Source organism: Melanotaenia boesemani, chromosome 7, assembly GCF_017639745.1.
Source record: "Melanotaenia boesemani isolate fMelBoe1 chromosome 7, fMelBoe1.pri, whole genome shotgun sequence".
Taxonomy (NCBI): domain Eukaryota; kingdom Metazoa; phylum Chordata; class Actinopteri; order Atheriniformes; family Melanotaeniidae; genus Melanotaenia; species Melanotaenia boesemani.
Window position 1 is genome coordinate 4,838,192 of NC_055688.1, and position 19,878 is coordinate 4,858,069.

The following is a 19,878-nucleotide window of genomic DNA, read 5'->3' on the forward strand; positions in this document are numbered from 1 at the left end:
CCTCGATGTCCACGCGATGCTGCAGAGGCGTGTTGGCCAAGACATCCCTACAGCATCCAGAGCCTTAAGGTACTCTGGGCGAACCTCATCCATCCCCGGGGCCCTGCCACCAAGGAGCTTTTTAACCACCTCAGCCCCAGAGATGGGAGAGCCAACAACAGGGTCCCCAGACTCTGCTTCCTCGTCGGAAGACGTGTTGGTGGAATTGAGAAGGTCTTCGAAGTATTTCCTTCACTGCCTCACAATGTCCCGAGTCGAGGTCAGCAGCCACCCATCCCCACTGTACACAGTGTTGATGGAGCACTGCTTTCCCCTCCTGAGCCACCAGATGGTGGACAAGAATCTCCTCAAAGCTGTCCGGAAGTCATTCTCCATGGCCTCTCCAAACTCCTACCATCCCTTACTGCTGGTGTCCACCAACAAGTTTGGGGGTTACCGCCACGATAGGCACTGATAACCTTGTGGCCACAGCTGCGGCTGGACGCCTCAACAATAGAGGCACGGAACACAGCCCACTCAGACTCAATGTCCCCCGCCTCACCCTGGACATGGTTGAAGCTCTGCCAGAGATGGGAGTTGACAGGGGACTCCACCAGACGTTCCCAGCAGACCCTCACAACACGCTTGGGTCTGCCAGGCCTGACCGGCATCCTCCCCCACCATCAGGGCCATTCCTCCCAATCACGCCCTTCCAGGTCTCGCTGTCATTGCCCATATGGGCATTGAAGTCCCCCAAGAGAACGAGGGAGTCCCCGGAAGGAGTGCTCTCCAACACCCCCTCCAAGGGTGTACCCACCCTTTTTGGACTGCTGTTTGGTGCATAAGCACAAACAACATTCAGGACTTGTCCCCCCACCTGAACGCAGAGGGAGGCTACCCTTTCGTCCACCAGTGTAAACCCCAACGCACAGATGCACAGGTGTGGGCAATGAGCATGCCCACACCTGCTCGGCACCTCTCACCGGGAGCAACTCCAGAATGGAAGAGGGTCCAGCCCCTCTCAAGGACAGTGGTTCCAGAGCCCAAGCCATGTGTTGAGATGAGTCTAACGATATCTAGCGATATCAACCTCACGCACCAGCTCAGGCTCCTTCCCCGCCAGAGAGGTGACATTCCACGTCCCTAGAGCTAGTTTCTGCATCCGAGGATCAGACCGCCAGGGTCCCCACCTCTGGCAGCCGCCCAGCTCACACTGCACCCGACCCCTATGGCCCCTTTTGCAGGTGGTGAGCACACGGGAGGGGCTGACAACTAATGAAAACCCCAAATTAAGTATCTTAGAAAATTAGAATTTTGTGGAAAGGTTCAATATTGAAGACACCTGGTGCCACACTCTAATCAGTTAATTAACTCAAAACATTTGCAAGGCCTTTAAATGTTCTCTCAGTCTAGTTCTTTCGGCTACACAATCTTGGGGAAGACTGCTGACCTGACAGTTGTCCAAAAGACGACCACTGACACCTTGCACTAGGACGGCAAGACACAAAAGGTCATTGCTAAAGAGGCTGGCTGTTCACAGAGCTCTATGTCCAAGCACATTTCTAGAGGGGCGAAGGGAAGGAAAAGATGTGGTAGAAAAAGTGTACAAGCAACAGGGATAACCGCACCCTGGAGAGGATTGTGAAACAAAACCCATTCAAAAATGTGGGGGAGATTCACAAAGAGTGGACTGCAGCCGGAGTCAGTGCTTCAGGAACCACCACGCACAGACGTATGCAAGACATGGGTTTCAGCTGTCGCATTCCTTGTGTCCAGCTACTCTTGAACAAGAAACGGCATCAGAAGCGTCTCGCCTGGGCTAAAGACAAAAAGAACTGGACTGCTGCTGAGTGGTCCAAAGTTATGTTCTCTGATGAAAAAAAATGTTGCATGTCCTTAGGTAATCAAGATCCCAGAGTCTGGTGAAAGAGAGAAGGGGCACAGAATCCACGTTGCTTGAGGTGGAGTGTAAAGTTTCCAGTCAGTGAAGGTTTGTGTGCCATGTCATCTGCTGGTGTTGGTCCACTGCGTTTTCTTAGGTCCATGGTCAACGCAGCCGTCTACCAGGAAGTTTTAGAGCACTTCATGCTTCCTGCCGCTGACCAACTTTATGGAGATGCAGATTTTCATTTTCCAACAGGACTTGGAAGATGCGATACACCAGACCCAACAAGGCAGAGCTGAAGGCCACTATCAGAACAACCTGAGCTCTCATAACACCTGAGCAGTGCCACAGACTGATGGACTCCATGCCGCATTGCTGCAGTAACTCAGAAAAAAGGAGCCCCAACTAAGTATTGAGCACTGTACATGCTCATACTTTTGATGTTCATATTTTTCAGTTTGCCAACATTTCTAGAAATCCTTTTTTTGTATCGGTCTTAAGCAATATTCTAATTTTCTGGGATATTGTAATTGGGATTTTCATTAGTTGTCAGTTATAATCATCAAAATTAAAAGAAATAAACATTTGAAATGTGTCAGTCTGTGAGGAATGAATGTCTACTCTATATTATACAAGTTTCACTTTTTGAATGGAATTACTGAAATAAATCAACTTTTTCATGATATTCTAATTTTATGATGAGCACCTGTAGTCTTTCTTCAAAAGCTTGCATTTCTACAGTTGTTGTCCTTGGCTTCATTCTTCTTTTGCTTTTTTGTTCCCTTCCTGATCCTCTTCTTCTCTGGTTTGTTTCTTTCACTGGTAGCATGTCAGCTATTCTACTCAGCACTGCCCCCACGATTTCTAAGGTTATGGCTTCATCTTCTGCGTCAAGGAACAGATAGCTAGCTCCCTGAAAACGGACCAAATTACATACGTAATCAAATGCAGAAGACGGACGAAATTGTCTGTCTGTCTGCGTATATGTCCGTCTGCGTATCCATCGTCTGCCTCCAGCACAAATGGGCCTTTACATGTCACCAAAAGTAAAGTGTGAATCTTTTTTTTCCAGTGTCTGGTTTGATGCACACAATAACAACATTTACATTTTTTGTATGCTTTCATGGATTTTTAACCAAAAATGATTTTTAATCACCAAACAACTCAAAAAATGTGGATCATTTAAACAGCTCGTTTATGGCTTTAACACTCAATAATAAATACTTTATAGATAAATTTATGAATTTTTACTCTTCATTAATACGCTATATAATATCTACAGGGTGTTTAATGATTGTATTTTCAGGCTGTAAATTTTGAATTCAGCATTTAAAAATGTAGTATTGCATCACTTACAAACCAGTCATGAGTTGTTTTTTTTTTTTATTTATGCTTGCACTTACAGTGTTTAGACATGTACTAATGGTGAGTAAATACTTTATATTATTGCAGGTAATTGCAGGTAGTTACGAAACACATTAATAAAGCTATAGTGTGAGCTCATCTAAAATGTGCACTATCTATGCCTTATAAAGCATTTACAAAAGAGATTTAAAGATTGGCAATGCCTAAAAATTCAGAAAAGTGTCAGTTATTCTAACAAAGAAAGGAGGCCGCACATGGGAATATCAAACAAACTGTGTTAATGTTTATTGCAATTTCTTACAATGAAAAACACAGCTCAGTAAAAAAACTTGCCAACACCAACAGATCAGAAGTTTCAAGTACTAAATAAAAAAAAGTACAAATACAATGCTTGTGTAAAAAATATTATTTTTTTGTATCAAAAAGTGAAAAAATGTCATTGTCATAATTCAAAACTCATTTTTTAAAATTATAAAACAGATAAAATAACTCAACACATAATAAAAAAGAACTATGAAAATGTATGTTCATGACACTACTAAAACAATGCACACTGATTACTTGGAATTCGTCTAAGCCATTTCCTATGGACAGACAAACTTCATAAAAATAAAGTAACACAACAATGAAATAATAATACAGACATTGCACTATTACGGAAACACCTTCCACAAAGTCAAAATGAACTGTCTTTTTAACATTTCCGATCAGTGAGCTAACATCAGCGACTGTTCTTTGGGAAGCAGCTTTCCAGAAACCTTATAGGATTCAACTGTGTCTACTATTCCTGGATCCGCCTGTATGGAAATGGCACACTCTCTCAAAATTCCGTTTTACCAGACTATTGTGTTTTTAAGGAGTTACTTATATTTGCCGGGTGCAGCAAAGAACAGTTCTGCAAATGGAGGTGTGGCAACAACTGTGTTCAGGTCCACCCCAACATGCTTAAACGCAGCCAAAATGGTCAATCCTCGACTGGACAGCTTGAGAATTTTTTTATACCAGGACACCACCTGATCTGGATTTTGGCCTGCAATTCAGAGGACCAAGAATGACTGTTATTCACAGTAAAATGGCTGCATTGTCAAACACATATACACACACACTAACACATGCACTATATTCAATGTAGGTTTGGGAGTCACACACTCACAACCAGTTTCAATCTACAGTATAAGAATTTTGTCAGAGTAATTATATATAGATGGTTCACTAGGCTAATCCCAGTTACTTAACACCAACAACAATCACACACATTATGTCACAACATGCAAAGGACCAAACCAAAAGCCCCGTGAATACTATTATTAATTATTGTAATTATTAAAAATCACCATCAAATAAATATTTTCAAAAGATTTCTAAGTATAAATGGAGAAGGAGAATTTACAGTGACCAGATAACCAGTTCTCTGGACTGTGGGAGGAAGTCGGAACACCCTGAGAGAAACCACACATGCACTGGGATATCATGCAAACTTTACCCATAAAGGTCAGAGTTTTTTAACAAAGTAAATGTATACGGAAAGAAGAATTACATTCTTAAAAACTGTCAATCATAGGGATGTAACGATGCACTCAAGCCACGATTCGATTCAATTCACGATTCTAAAGTCACGATTCAGATTTTTTACGATTTTTCTCAACAAAATTAATTCACGGCAAGTTATTTTTGTTTTTTAGGGTGCGAAATCTGGGGTCAACTGCAGTGCACTCTAACAGATGATGGTATTCCCTTGCATATCTGTCCGATAGGTTGCTCAGGATAGCCGCCTTCATAGAAGTCACTGTGACCGAGTCGTCTTCAAATTGTCCCATGGTCTGCTCAATCATGTGCTTTAGGGGCAATATGAGGGATACTGTGGGGTATGTTCATAACGTGCCTAACGTTATGAACATAACATTAACTTATCTTTATGAACATATTACGTTAACTTCAAAGGAAAATAATACCTGTGAAACCCGTGTAATTAAATTAATTTGTAATGTAATGAAATGTACCTGGGTACTTGCAATCCTGAGGCAGAAAGACATCACTCATACCAGCAGAAGTAACCATACCTGTGTCTTTTTTGGGCAAAAAGTAATGTCAGAAGATATGGTACATAATGGTATACATACTTTATATTTCTTTTTAAGGTTGTCCCTTTTTTTTGTTGTTGTTGTTTGTTTTGCTTGGGCTGGGGTCATCTTCTCCTGAAGGCCCATTTTCTCCAGGGTGGTCCTGATTGGAAACACAGAAATGGGACATACATACACATTTGCACAAACCTGAATAACCATGACATAAGGTTCTGCTTGATGTTCTGTTTAGCTTGTTACTGGAGGATTTGTACAAGATAACTAACTTATAATGTCACTGTACACCCATCACACACTGGGGGAGCTTGTTGACTTACTTCCAGCCAACATTGGCTGGAAACTTTGCTCCACTGAAGAGTCCCTCGTTCTCGGCTATTAGCCTGATGAAACGGGTCGTTTGGTCCTTGGTCCCTGAAGACAAAAATAAAATAATAGTTCATAACATAGCCGGCTTCATTGCCTAAGACACTAAACATTAAATGTCTCTGCCTTTTAGTTATGGAAGTGAAAATCTGAAATGAATATCTTGAAAAATATTACAATTGTGCTTCCTTTAAAGCATTGAAAAAAGATATATATTAATTATAAAATTGTTCTTTACACTGATGCAAATCTGGTCTTTCAGCAGCTATGTAGGGCGATATCAGAAAACAAAAAGCTAATGTTTATCATTGGAATTATGTTAAATTAATCATTTCATTATTTATCGTGACTAATAATAAAATAAATTTACATAAAATATTTGTACTAATTTATGCAAAAATATATTAAATATAGGACGTTGTAATTGCAGTAGCTGAGAATGATTAAATTAAGTTGTATTAATTTCAGCAAAATTATACAATTGCGCAATGCTATTTTATTAATTTAACATTAAATTCATCTTTTACATACATTAACGTGATTGATTACAGCTAAAAAACATTTGAATCAGTTAATCTCTGAAATTCTTAAGTTTTACATATCATAGGACACTTTAATAAATGCTACCACCGACCGAGTTGTTAAAAATGTGGGGGGGGGGGGGGGGGGAAGAAAAAGAAAAAAAATCTCATTTTAATCTTGTTTGACCGCGAATGTTATATTGATCAGTCTCATTTTTAAATTTACCTCTGTTATCTGTTATTTTCTAGCCGTTAGGCACGTTATTAACCCCTTAAAATCCACAAATATCAAATATTACAATATTTTAATACCACAGTTTAAGAAAAAAATACATACATATGTTTTATGTACTCACGTTTCAACTAAAGAAATACTTACATTCAAAAACATACTCATCCACACTTTGAGGCCAAAAACGAAGTGTAGATTCGAAGGGTGGATTCGGAGGGTCCTTCAAAATTTTGTGAATTGGGACAGTACTTCGCACACTGCGAAGACGTATGTGGCTGACGAATCGGCAATTCGAAGTGTGCAGACCCTGAATTGGGACACTGTATGAATATGCTGAGGGAAATCAGTTGGAGCTTCATATTGTTAACCTCCTAGCACAGTTGCCTAAGTCAAGTTTTAAGGTTTTATCAGGAATGATGCACAATCAGCAATAATGAGTACAGTTAGAAAGATATCACAATTTAAATACAACCTAAATATGACTTAGGCAATTATGCTATGAGGCTAATGATATTAAAGAAAGATAGCAGTGGCTCAGCTGGATGACATTAATCAAAAGTATGACTTTCCTGAATGTAGCTAAAAGTTGAGAGGAACCCAACTGCAGTTAAGATGGGGGACAACAGTGTCGCCATACCTCAACTCCGGAATGCAAGGAAACCTCGACACTGGAAATTGTTCTTTTTTGTGTGGCAGCAACACAGACTGTCGAACCTGAAAAAAAAGTTCTTCTACTGGAATCAGGACGTGACGGAGAACGAACGTAATGTTGCCAACCCGGAGTAATAAATCCGTTAAACAAAGAAAGATCGGTTGCATCCTTTGCTGCTAGCACACTAAGAAAGCTGACCTGGGCAGACACTAGTTACCAGTTCACGAGCCAAGCTTTGCCTGGAAACCTGACGTCTCTGTACCACGGTTAGGAGCAATAAGTCGGAAGGTAACAGTAAGTAAAAGAGTGTTTTAATTCTTATCTAACAAGTGGTATAGTCTCTAATATGCATTTTTTGCTATCTGCAAATACAACATTTAGCAGCATTTCTTTTAATCTTAGTTTTTTTATTGCACTTGTATTGCTTTCTGCACCCTGCTGTAATGTTTTATGTACAGCACTTTGAACTGTCTTGTACATGAAATGTGCTATACAAATAATAATTGCCTTGTCTTGCCTTGCCTAGGAGCCAGGATAAGGACAATTTTGGAATATTCTGTTTTATTTGCTCATCATTTTTGTTCAAGCTTTTGCCTTCTTTTTTTTTCTTTCTGTTCTTAAAAGATTTAGTGATGGAAAATAAAGTTAATTACAAATATGAGAACACCTAATTCGGTTTCTTAATGTTACCATTGTGGTGGTGTCTACAAAATACTTGATTAATCCCAAAAAGTAATTTCAATGTTGTGACAGGGTGTTTGTTTTGTTAAGGAAACAATTATGATCATGAATTACTTAATCCAGAGGACGGTGGTTACTGGCTGTAATGATCTCTTATACTTTTCTGCATTGAAGCAATCCCGAAGAAGACTGATTGAACATACTGTTTCCTCAGTGTTGTGTGGAGGGTGTGCAGTTGTCCTTTATCCAACAGCCTATGCAGTATTTTTCTCTGGACAGTCAGATCTCCCTTATTTCCAGAACTAATTGGTTTGATCACTTTCTTTAGGGCTCAGGTTGTGGTTCTGCTGCCCAGACTTACAGAAGACATAAAACAATCAGACATCGAAGGATTTTAGCTTCTTTAAGAAGTACGCTCAGTCCTTTACTCTAGACTACTCTACTCTAGGCTACTCAGTGGGCCCACAAGGGACACAGCCTTGCAGGTTTTCAATGTCTCCTTACGGCAACACACCAGAGTCAAATTTAATGGGTCCAACAGCATATGAGTTCTGCCCAATGACTCATTCGTTTAAGTCAGCTGTTTTGGAGCAGGGAATCCAGGGAGGTATCTTCCTGGAATGTATGGAGCTTCTCACAACAGAGCAGCTGAATTCTACCAAAAGCACTTGAGAAATTGAAGAACATGATCCTCAAAATGCTGCTCAAAATGTCTCATATATATGCATATATATGTAAGGGATAATCCCCGACGAGGTGTCCATTATCATAAATTAATGGACGACATAGAGGCGTGAACTGTCTGACTCGAAGTCGAAGGGCACTTATACCATGGTCGCTTACGAAAGAAAAAATATTAAATTATTAATGCATTAATGTTGTATTTTACCGTTAAAATCGTAAGTTTTCACAAGAAGCGGCTGAGTGGACTATTTCATTGTGACGCGTTGCCAAGGTAGCCGGCTCTGACACACCTGCAGCTCGGTCGGCCGCGGTTATGTTATGTGACACAAACACTTCAGAGGGCGGTTGCAGCTCTTACAGCTTGTGTGTATCCAGAGGATGATGCAACATTTTGTTTCAAACAGTCAAAGTCCACAGATAGTTCCCTACATCGTTCAATAAGCCTGCAGGCTGCTTTCACAGTGGCGCCGGATCAGCCGGTGTCTGAGTTTCTGTTGCCACGGTTACCAACTACCGTTTAGTCAGCGCAATAATTTACAACAAGTCTATTTGACCAGAACTTCTTTCATAGATGTCCATTATCACTTTTTAATGGACACCCTCCAGCCAATCAAAATCGAGTATTCACCCAGACCATGGTATAAATACTATTCACTACTAAGTTAGGAATATTCAACTTTCTGGTGAAACTGACACAAAATGTCCATAGTTCACAATACAGTGATATAACATGAATGTAAGGCATTTAAGTACAATCATGAAATGGTAATTCCTTCAAAACAATTTATAGAAAGAACAGTTAACAACAGTGGTGGGTATATCAATAGTGTCATGGGTTAAGTGTAGCCTGGTCTGATGGTGTATAAACAGAACAGTTTACATACAAACTGTTGTTGACCCAGAATATTTTCTGGGTCATTCATGGTTCAGACACTTCTTTTGGTTTATTTGCAGTTAATAATCTTAATGAAGAGCAGGATGTTGTGCAATAAAAACATAAGTTTATCAATAAAGGATATAGTGAAACACAGATACATTCTGACGTCATACAAAAGCCAAATATCCTTAATTTGTATGTTTATTTGTTATATTTATATTATGTAAATATTGGAATGTTTAAATACTTGAATCAATAAAGATACACATGTTCTTTAAATGTCAGTTTTGAAGTATTTCAACAGTATTAGAGTGATGGCAGTCAACTATAATTGTTTCATGTTTGATTCCAGATGAATTACATTCTCTTATGGGTGTGATGAAAAGTGTGTTTTGCTGCTTAATTTAAGCAAGCTTTTTAAATCTGAGAAATATAATGATTATGATATTATTAAGCCGAATAATAATTATCTTTAGTATTAAACGGACAACCGCATCTACTTTTGACTGAAACATTGATATTTTTTCTATTCGTTATGTAATCAACTTACTGTAAAAAACACTGTTGAACATGTCTATGATTATTATTGAACAATTACGTAGCAATTGTTTCATTTTTCTTTCACCTTAAATTTCAAAATGAAAATGAAAACAACAAACAAACCCAGTCAGCTGCAAAATTCATAATCCCGTTTTAATGCAACAACCGTCCACTGCTCTCTTGCCATGACCAATACGGCGGATGTGTTGATTGTATCCTAGCAACGGGCCGAAGCGGTGTCTGTTTTTTGCCGAAGAAGACTCTTGCCGGTGACAAGGTCACCTGACTTCCGGAATAGAGTTGAGATACGGCGGCGCTGTTGTCCACCATCTTAATTGCAGTTAGGTGCTCTTGAAAAACTTTGGCTCTCCGGTTGATGGACAGCATGTCTCAGTCTGACAGGACTGATGGAGAGTCTTGAATCAAAGACAGCTGGGCTTCTGTTTGTGTCTTGAGAATGTTTTGCCTTTCATCCAGAAATAACATTTATGTACATGGAACTTTTAATCATGAAGCAACACAATGTTAAAAAAAAATATGGCGCACATTTATGATATATCAATTTATTTCAGGTATACATTGATTATATATTCTGTACTGGACGTTCTCACCAGTCAGGTTGTTAAAGTCTGACTTTATGTGGAATTGTTCTGAAACATTAAGCTTAGCTCTTTGTGTAATCAATTAATAACTTATCTCTATCTGTTAATATTACAGACTTGATTATAATTATTAAATTCATCATGTATCAGTCACAGCTTCACATCAATAACCGGTTGAAATAAATATTAAGTGACTTTTGATGATAACTGTATGAAAAACATGAGAAGATTAAGTTGGTTTCTGTTTTATCTCACATGGAAAACATACTTGTAAAAACTAAATATTGTTCTGATGATGGAGATGGTGGAAATAATATGTCCCGACTCCGCTGTGGTAACCCCTCATGATTTTGTCAGATGTTTTATAAATTCTGATTCTGGTTCAGAGTTTGGAGCATTTTCATGATCTTCATGCCTCATCATGGTGGTTATGCCATAAAAGTAGTGTTGTTTGGTGAGACTGAACCCTGAATTCCTCTGAGGCTCCATCCTTCATCCTGAGCATCACTGCTGAGCCGAGGGTTTCTGTTTTGGAGGAGGAGGAGGAGCACGACACTGAAACAACAATATGAAGGTCAGATGGATGTGAAAGTCATCACTGAAATTAATCATTTATTTATTCATAGAAATCAGAAATCCCACACACTGGTCTTATTCGCCCGGGGGGGAGCTCCAGGGGGTTCTGGCTGGCTTCTGATGGAATGACAGAGAATATAAAACAAACATCATATTTCAGAGAGGAAACACCAAAGTCCCGTTCCCACTGACAGGTTGAGACCATAGACTGTTTATACTGTAAAAGATGGACGGAGCCTCCGGGACATCACACTTAGGTTTCTGAAGAGCAAAAGTGAAGCTCGTTGGGCGGTTCCTACCATCGCCATCTTGGTAGCGTCATGCCTGCCGTTGCTCCCGGAAAATACAAAAATGGGCAAAGTGGCGGAGCTGAGCGGAGAGCTGTGAGTGTGGGGGTGGATGATTTATGTCTATCAAACTCCAAGCTGCCTGTAGCTAAGGGCTAACTGAGCCAACTCGAATCTAACGTGAACTAACTGGCTAATGAAGGTAGTTGGGGTAAAGCAAAGTTGGCTGTTAGCCGGCAAAAAACAGGTTGCACTCTCCCTTCTTGTCGCGGATATTGGATACATGTCAATCAAAAGGACACGCCCCTAATTATGCCGAATTTCAGTCATTCAAGATTAAATAACATCCAAACGGATGAGTTAGAAATTTTTTTTTACCCCCCTCACAGTTGTCATGAAGGTAAACTTGACCTATTAACCCTAAAATGGATTTTTGTACCAGGCTTTAAACATGTCTATTTCTGCTATAAAGTTGGTCTTTTTAACATGGGAGTCTATGAGGATTTGCTCTGTTTTGGAGCCAACCCTTGTGGATGAGGGGGGAACTGCAATTTTTTGCACACATAGGCTTCACATTTCATCGTCGGAGGTTGCCGCTTGGTCGGGCCACTGTTTTTCTCTCCTTTTTTTTTTTTTTTTTTGTGTGTGTGTGTGTGTGTTTGTGTGTGTCTTTCCACATGCGAAAACTGGGAAGGGTACCCTAATAGCAGACCTGAGCCGTCCTACTTTGTTGGGACCCTTCGGTTGGGGTACCAATCTAACCACACGGCAATCCGTTGATTGGTTGAGTAAAAAAGTCACTTCCCATGCGACCTGGCATAAAAACAAAGCAGAAACGACTCCTTGTTTAGAGCAACACATTTTCTTTTTGTTTAAAGTGGCGTTGATGCCACCCTCCTCCGTTGTTTCTGAGCCGTGTTCTGGTTCTACTTTAAGCACGAAGCTACCATAGCATAGTCATGCTATTACGTAGCTGAGGCATCTATCTCCGACTGATACTCCACCTCTTAGGTAAGGTTATGGTTGGCTGTGGAAGCGCAGCGAGGTGACAGTTTACAAACCATATCTGCACCCTAACCATCCCGTTGGTGGAAATAAGGCTCAATATGACCTTACCAACATGGAGGGGGAAAAAGAGTCACAATAAAATACATAAATACAGCTTTGAGTGATCAATTGAAAGTCACTAATCTATTAAATTTGAAAATAAATACATTAAACAAATACATTTATCAATAAATACTTAAACTACCCCTCCCTGAGCCATTTTCTTCCCATGGTGGAGGAGTCTGCCCGGATCCTAGAACAGGGCTACTGAACTTCAGCTAGGCCAGATTATCAGACAAGAACAGGGCCAGAAATTGTCTTATTGTTAGTATCAGATAAGAGCAAACATTGTTATGGCAGATGTCACACTCGTTTTAATGTGGAACATTGGACTAGCTCTACACCCTCTTAGGAGTCTTGGAGGGAATGTGGGAGTTTGTTTAGTCATTCTAAATGTACTTGTGGATTCAGACACGACGTTCGACCATGTCCTTCATGGAGTCCTGTGGGAGGTGCTTTGTGAGTTTGGAGTACTGAGCCCACTTTTATGCGCTCTCTGGTCCCTGTATGACCGGTGCCAGAGCTTGGTACACATTGCAGTAAGTTGAATTCATTTCCAGTGAGGGTTGGACTCCTCCAAGGCCGCCCTTTGTCACCGATTCTGTTTAAAACTTTTATGGACAGAATTTCTAGGCTCAGCTGAGGTGTTATGGTTTAGTGGCCTCAGGATTGGGTCTCTGCTTTTTGCAAATGATGTGGTTCTGTTGGCTTCATCAGGCCGTGATCGCCAACTCTCCCTTAGAGGTAGATACGGAAGCTTGATCATCCAGAAGGAGATCAGAATAGAACTCCTGCTCCTCCACATCAAGAGCCAGATGAGTGGGTTCAGACATCTGGTAAGGATGCATCCTGGACGCCTAACTGATGAGGTGCTCTGTGTACGAGGAGGTCCTGGGGAAGACCCAGGACACACTGGTGGGACTATGTCACTCAGCTGGCCTAGGAACACCTCAGGATACCAAGATGAGTTGGAAGATTTGGCTGGGAAGAGGGAATAAGCAGCAGAAGAAAATGGATGGATGGATGGATGGATGGATGGATGGATGGATGGATGGATAATGACACATTTTAATATTTGCTGATACATTTATCTATTTATTTACAGTTTTATTTCCAAGTTTAATAAATGAGTGGCACATTTAATAAAATACCTAATGCTATATTTATTATTTTCTTGTGGCACTTTTCTTCTTCCATAAATCCAACTTTCTTACCTCCCAGCATGGACTCCTCCTGGAGAACAGACTGCTGTTTCTCTTCCACACCACCACTACTGGTTGAACTACCTCTAGAGGGTGAGGGGATCGGAGTGGGGGATGAGGCGGGAGGTGTTGGCTGGAAGAAAAATGAAAGTCAGGAAAAACAGAAACTTGGAAGCTTTTTTTTCTTTCTTTCTTGTTATTGTTTTCATTGTAACCTAAAAGAACGTTTTAAACAAAGAATGTTAAACAATAATCATCTAGCAATAATGAGAGAAAAATAAAATAATGATAAAAGGCAATATTCAGCAAAATTATTTGTATAACAGTTATACATCCATTTGTCTTTTCACATACATTTAATTTATTCCTGTTAGTTCTTGACATACTGATCCATAGTGAGTTCAGAATTCAAACTTTTTGTTAGTAGGATTATAGACAAAAAAAAAAGAAAAAAAAAGAAATTGTGTAATACGGTAAACAGTGAGATAGTAACATCCACTGGCTCACCCCAAGGTTGCGTCCTCTCTCCCCTGCTGTACATTCTGTACACCAACAGCTGTTGTAGCACATTTGACAATCATCACATCCTGAAATTTGCTGATGATACAGTTATTTTAAGCTTGTTGAACAGTACAGAAACCTCTCATGGTCCTGTAGCTGATTACTTCTTAAAGTGGTGCCAGGAGTCATTTTTAACCTTAAATGTAGCCAAGACAAAAGACATGTGCATCGATTTCAGACGAACGCGTCCCTCTCCTGTTGGCACAGTCGTGGATGGTCAAGAGGTAGAAATTGTGGAGTCATATAAGTATTTAGGGACCACAATAGACAGTAAATTGACATTTGAGAGCAACACTGACACGATCTATAAGAAATGTCAGCAGCGTATATTTTGTCTGAGGAAACTCGCAAAATTCCAGGTGGACTCCTCCCTGATGACCATGTTTTACCGTACTTTTATTGAGTCTGTCATGACTTTCTCTTTTATTTGTTGGTTTTCATCTTTGAGTGTAAAACAGAAAAATGTTCTCAGTAAGGTTGTTCATGTCTGTGGAAAAATATCTGGAAGTGCTCAAGAAACTTTGCAGAATCTGTATAACAGACAGCTGCTTAAGAAAGCAGAATCTATCCTGTCTGACAGCTCACATCCATTACATCATCAGTTTCAGTTTCTTCCATCTGGCTCATTGCTTAGACTTCCATTAGCAAAGACTAACAGATATAAACATTCCTTTGTTCCTTCTGCTATCTCTATCCTCAATTCCAGGAGGAAAAGGTAGCTGCCTAGAGTCTTGAATGAATGAAATTTTTATTGTTTTTATTGATTATACTCGTTTTTAACTTTCTTATATATGTTATTTGTGTTGCTTCTCTGCTGTACAACCAATTGCCTCCTCGGGGGACAAATAAAGTGATTGATTGATTGATTGATCTTTACATAAAGAGAGTTTTCTCTGATCCAGAAAAAAATACCATTTCAACCAATACTTATCACATTTAACTTTTATGTGTCTTAAGGAAAAAGTCAATTTTTCAACATCACAGATTTCATGTATAATTTTAATCTACAGTCATTTAGCAGATGCTTCTCTCCAAAGCAACTTACATCTGAGAGTAGGCAGTAGAGTTAAGGGTCTGGCCCAAGGACCCGACTGGAAGGTGTTAATATTCACCCCATTGTAAGACGTCCCCTGTGGGACTCAAGCTCGGGTCTCCCGCATGAAAGACAGATGTCCGAGCACCTGAGCTTTCCAGCCAGCCGTCCAGCTGCAGTTCCTGTCCAATCTTCAATAGTTGGGCCAATTTCACTCAGCCAACTTCTAGTTATTGTTTCTTTTGCTACTTGCCAATCTTTCTTTTTTAGTCCAGATGGTAGATTACCAAAATAAATTACGCTAAAGTCAAGTGCAAAATATCGAGGTGATTTTAGTTACCACTTTGATCCAGTAGGGGGACAGTTTGGGATGGTCACAAAATATGTGGAACAGATTTTCGGACGGTCACAAAATATGTGGAACAGATTTTCGGACGGTCACAAAATATGTGGAACAGGTGGGCAGATTTATTATTAGCATCGCTGTTTAGGGATGCCAGTTTGGGCTTTTTTGGTTCTAATGTACAGAATATTGTTATATTTTCCAGATAAATTCTCTCCATGTTTCAGAACTTGAAGAGTGACAGAGTGTCTTACAAATATTCAACCAATCAGTTTTAGATTTGTATCTTTCTTCCATCTGGACTTAACGTACAAGGTAGATATATTTTTTGCTCCTTGTAGATACCTGTACAGACCGGAAATTACTTTTGTATTTGTTTCACCTTTATATGTGTTCACAAATATTGTGATCAGTTTAGATTCAACTGGTTTTGTAGTTCTACTGTTTTTATTTAAGAGATACCTGAAAAAAATCCTCATTTTCTAAGTTATATTTCTCTGGGAGTTTCTGAAAGGGTTCCAGGCTGTTTTGGGTCGATATAGAATAGTAGACTGGACCGGCCATCAGCCCACTGGGCACTTGTTTGTTTTGTTTTTTACTAATTGTACTAGTATTTGTATTCGTCATGATACCTATTGGTACACAAAACTGGTAGATTGGCCCATTAGTCTGACTAATGGGCCAATGACTACAGCCAAGGGCCCCCTCCCTCTTAGGCCACAGCGGTCAATCAATCAATCATACACAGAGGGAGAACAAAATTAAGAATGGCAAATAGCGGAAGTGATGAACTACAGTCTACCTGCTCAGATATTTTATATTTACTTTTTCAGTGTTCTTTGGGAAGCAGGAAAAGCAATAATCAGAGGGAAAAGACCAGGTCCAGATGGTTACCCAGCAGAATTCTACAAAGAATTCTGGACAACGCTGGCACCCACTTTCTACAATATGATATTAGGAATAAAGGAAAAACAAAAATACCTTAAAATATGAACCTAGCTAATATTACTCTACTATTAAAACCAGGTAAAGACCCGACACTTCCATCCAGTTACCGTCCAATTTCATTAATAAATGTAGATCTCAAAATAATTAGCAAAGCTTTGGCCAGAAGAATAGAAAAAATAACCCCTCTAATAATACATCCTGACCAAACAGGCTTTATTAAAGGTAGACATTCCTCTACTAACATGCGTAGATTAATTAACATCATAGATTATTCTACTCTACATAATCTGGAATCCACAGTCATTTCTTTAGATGCAGAAAAAGCGTTTGACTGAGTAAACTGGAAATTTTTATTTGCAACATTAAACAAATTTGGGTTTGGGTCATCTTTCATAGATTGGATAAAGATATTATATTACAACCTAAATGCATGTGTGAAGACCAATGATCAAACCTCTCCAAGCTTCTGTTTGCAGAGAGGAACCATACAGGGCTGCTCACTTTCTCACTTTTTGCTATTTTTATTGAACCCCTAGCTGCTGCCATAAGACAAAATAAAGAGATTAAAGGAATCTATGCCAAAAATATAGATCACAAGATAAGTCTTTATGCTTTATGTGGATTTGACTTATCCAACTTTAATCACTTTTTCTTAACTAACAAGCTGCAGTATATCTCCAAATGGCTTAAACCTAGCGGTCTGGAGGGAGCATGGTTAGATGTAGAGCAAGCATTGTGTGAGGATGTGTTTATCTCTGACCTGCCATTCATCAGCTCAGCCATCAAACCACATAAATGTTTTAAAAGCATCAATATCAGTTCCTCCTTAGTGGCTTGGTGGAAATTTCTAAAAAATAACCAAGTCTTCACTGTTTCCATGTAAGTTTACACCCCTCTGGAACAACCCTGACATCAAGCAAAACAAAAAAGCTGATCAATTTCACTCAATGGAAAACTAAAGGAATAAAACAGAATATGAAATAGAAAATGGAAACGTCTTGTCATTTAATATTCTCACTTCACAATATGGAATCAGCAGCACAATTTTTTTAGAATATCACCAGTTTAAATCTATTATATGTAAAAAATTTACCATTAACCAATTAAAGTTGCAGCTACCTATCAGACATCAAACATATAGACTATTAAACTACTAGAAGACTCAATCTGTCTTCCAACTTCAAAATGGGAGGCTGACTTATCCAGTAACTTTAATCAAAATGAATGGTGACAAATATGTTTAAACACCTTTAAAAAGACTAAGAACTCAAACATGCAACTAATACAATTCAAAATTCTGCATAGAACTCATTATACAGGACAAAGGATGTTCAGGATGGGTCTTTCACAATCAAACATCTGCTCACACTGCAATGACACTCTGGCTATCCTGGATGGCCTAGTGGGGTCTGCAGCTGCCGATCTTGGCCTGCCGGGGCCTGTGCCATATGACTGCAGGGGGCTCTGGCTGGGGCCTTCTTCTGCCACTCTCGGGGTGGGTTCAGGGTGGTCTTCATGGTAGGGTAGCTTGGGTTCATGCTCCGGGGTTGCTGCTGACGGCCCGGGTCTCTGGGCCTCCCTAGTCTGCCTCTAGCCTCCGTAGAGCTGTGGCCACATTTGGTACTACTTTGGTAATACTAGTCTGATGAATGCACATTCATGCTCTGATGAGCTTTAGCTGTTCCTGACTAAAAGTTACTGCATAGTGCATTTATATTAATTAATAAACACTGAAATATTTAACTACCCAACTAATAAAGGCTATAGTTAACTAAGGTACTGAGTAAAATAAAATTACTTAAGTACTAAGATCAAATCAAATCAATTTTATTTATAAAGTGCTTTTCCTGCCAAAAGCAACACAAAGTTCTGCATAGTTATAGCAAAGTTATGCATATTAAATAAAACAAGCCTTCACATACCCAAGTAGGTAACATAGCAATTAAAAAAACGATATTAAAAGTAATAAATACCTGACTTGAGGCGGCTGTAAGGAAACACTGTCTTGTTTTCAATCACACCAGGAGCCAGCCTACCAATGTCTACAGAGGCTGCCACCACAACCACCCAGATCAGGGCAGGCCAGAGTCCATAGCACTGCAGGACACCCAGCCACCCGGGTGATCATGTGATTGTGCAACAACCCGCTGGCAAAGTTCCCAGCTATCTATCTATCTATCTATCTATCTATCTATCTATCTATCTATCTATCTATCTATCTATCTATCTATCTATCTATCTATCTATCTATCTATGTCTGTCTGTCTGTCTGTCTGTCTGTCAATCAAATCAATCAATCAAACAATGACAAAAATCAACACAAATAAAATAATAAGATAAAGATCTAAACCAAGCTAAAAAGGTCTTGAGCCTCTTTTTAAAAATGTCAACAGTCTCTGCAGCACTGAGGCTGTAATAATGGAAAGAGGCCTCGCTGTAAGTTGTGGTCCTTATTTTTGGAACAACTCAGGGTCCGTGAAGGCTCATAATTTAAAAAGCAAGTACGATGAATAAGAAGGCCCAAGACCATTAAGACATTTATAAACCAGAAGAATCTTAAAATAGATCATGAAATGGACGAGAAGCCAGTGCAGCAATTTTAAAACTGGTGCAATGTGTTCCCACCCTCTGGTCCTCGTCACAACACCTGAATTCTGAATTAATTATCTGAATTACCATCACCACTATGGCCGGTGGCCAGTCCAGCCTTGGGTACAGTGTTTGGTGGCAGAGTCCCTTTTGCTTAAGCTTCCTTCTAATTGTGTTCTCGGCTTTTCTTGTAAGTAAGATTTCCATCAAAAAGTCCTGTTCAAAAAACATTCTGATGCTCGAAGGTAATTTCCTTCTTATTCCACACCAAGCATAGAACCAGCTCCTTATTTGCTTATTCCAGGAAGCATACTATGATGGGTCTTGGATTAGAGCCCTGGGGAGGTTTCTTATCCAGTGAGCGTGGGCAAGGGAGAACTCTCTCAATAAATTCTTCCACAAAAAGCTGTGTGTTGGTCCCTTTTGCCTCATCGCTGATGCTGTGAATCCTGATGTTGTTTTTTGTTAAACGTACCTTCATGTCCGTATCTGTATCTTGGATACTCTTGTAGTTCCAGTGAATGGGAAAGCTGTTAATTCATCTCTGTGCATCTCTTCTCCATTTCCACCACCTCTGTTCTGCCTCCTCCACCCTAGCTCACTGAGGTCTTTTGATACGGAATTTAATTTTTTATTAGCGTTGTTCAGGTCTTTGTAAGCATATCTATGTTTTCCATCAGTGTTTTCTTTTTATATCCGAGTGCACCGCTTTGATTTCTGCAATGATGTTAGCTTCCACTGTTTTTTCGGTCTGTATGCTAGCAGCTTGA

At 39.7% G+C, this 19,878-nt stretch overlaps 1 protein-coding gene across 1 annotated transcript in view; it reads right to left on the reverse strand.

Moving 5' to 3' along the window:
• Positions 1-10,472: 10,472 nt before the first annotated feature.
• Positions 10,473-19,878, reverse strand: part of LOC121642594 (F-BAR and double SH3 domains protein 1-like) — a 44,204-nt gene continuing 34,798 nt past the window's right edge. The window contains exons 18-20 of the mRNA XM_041989352.1: positions 13,647-13,767; positions 11,109-11,155; positions 10,473-11,017 (exon numbers count right to left, since the gene is read on the reverse strand). Of these exons, the coding sequence (XP_041845286.1) occupies positions 10,967-11,017; positions 11,109-11,155; positions 13,647-13,767 (219 nt within the window). The 3' untranslated portion in view covers positions 10,473-10,966. The remainder of the gene's footprint in view (positions 11,018-11,108; positions 11,156-13,646; positions 13,768-19,878) is intronic.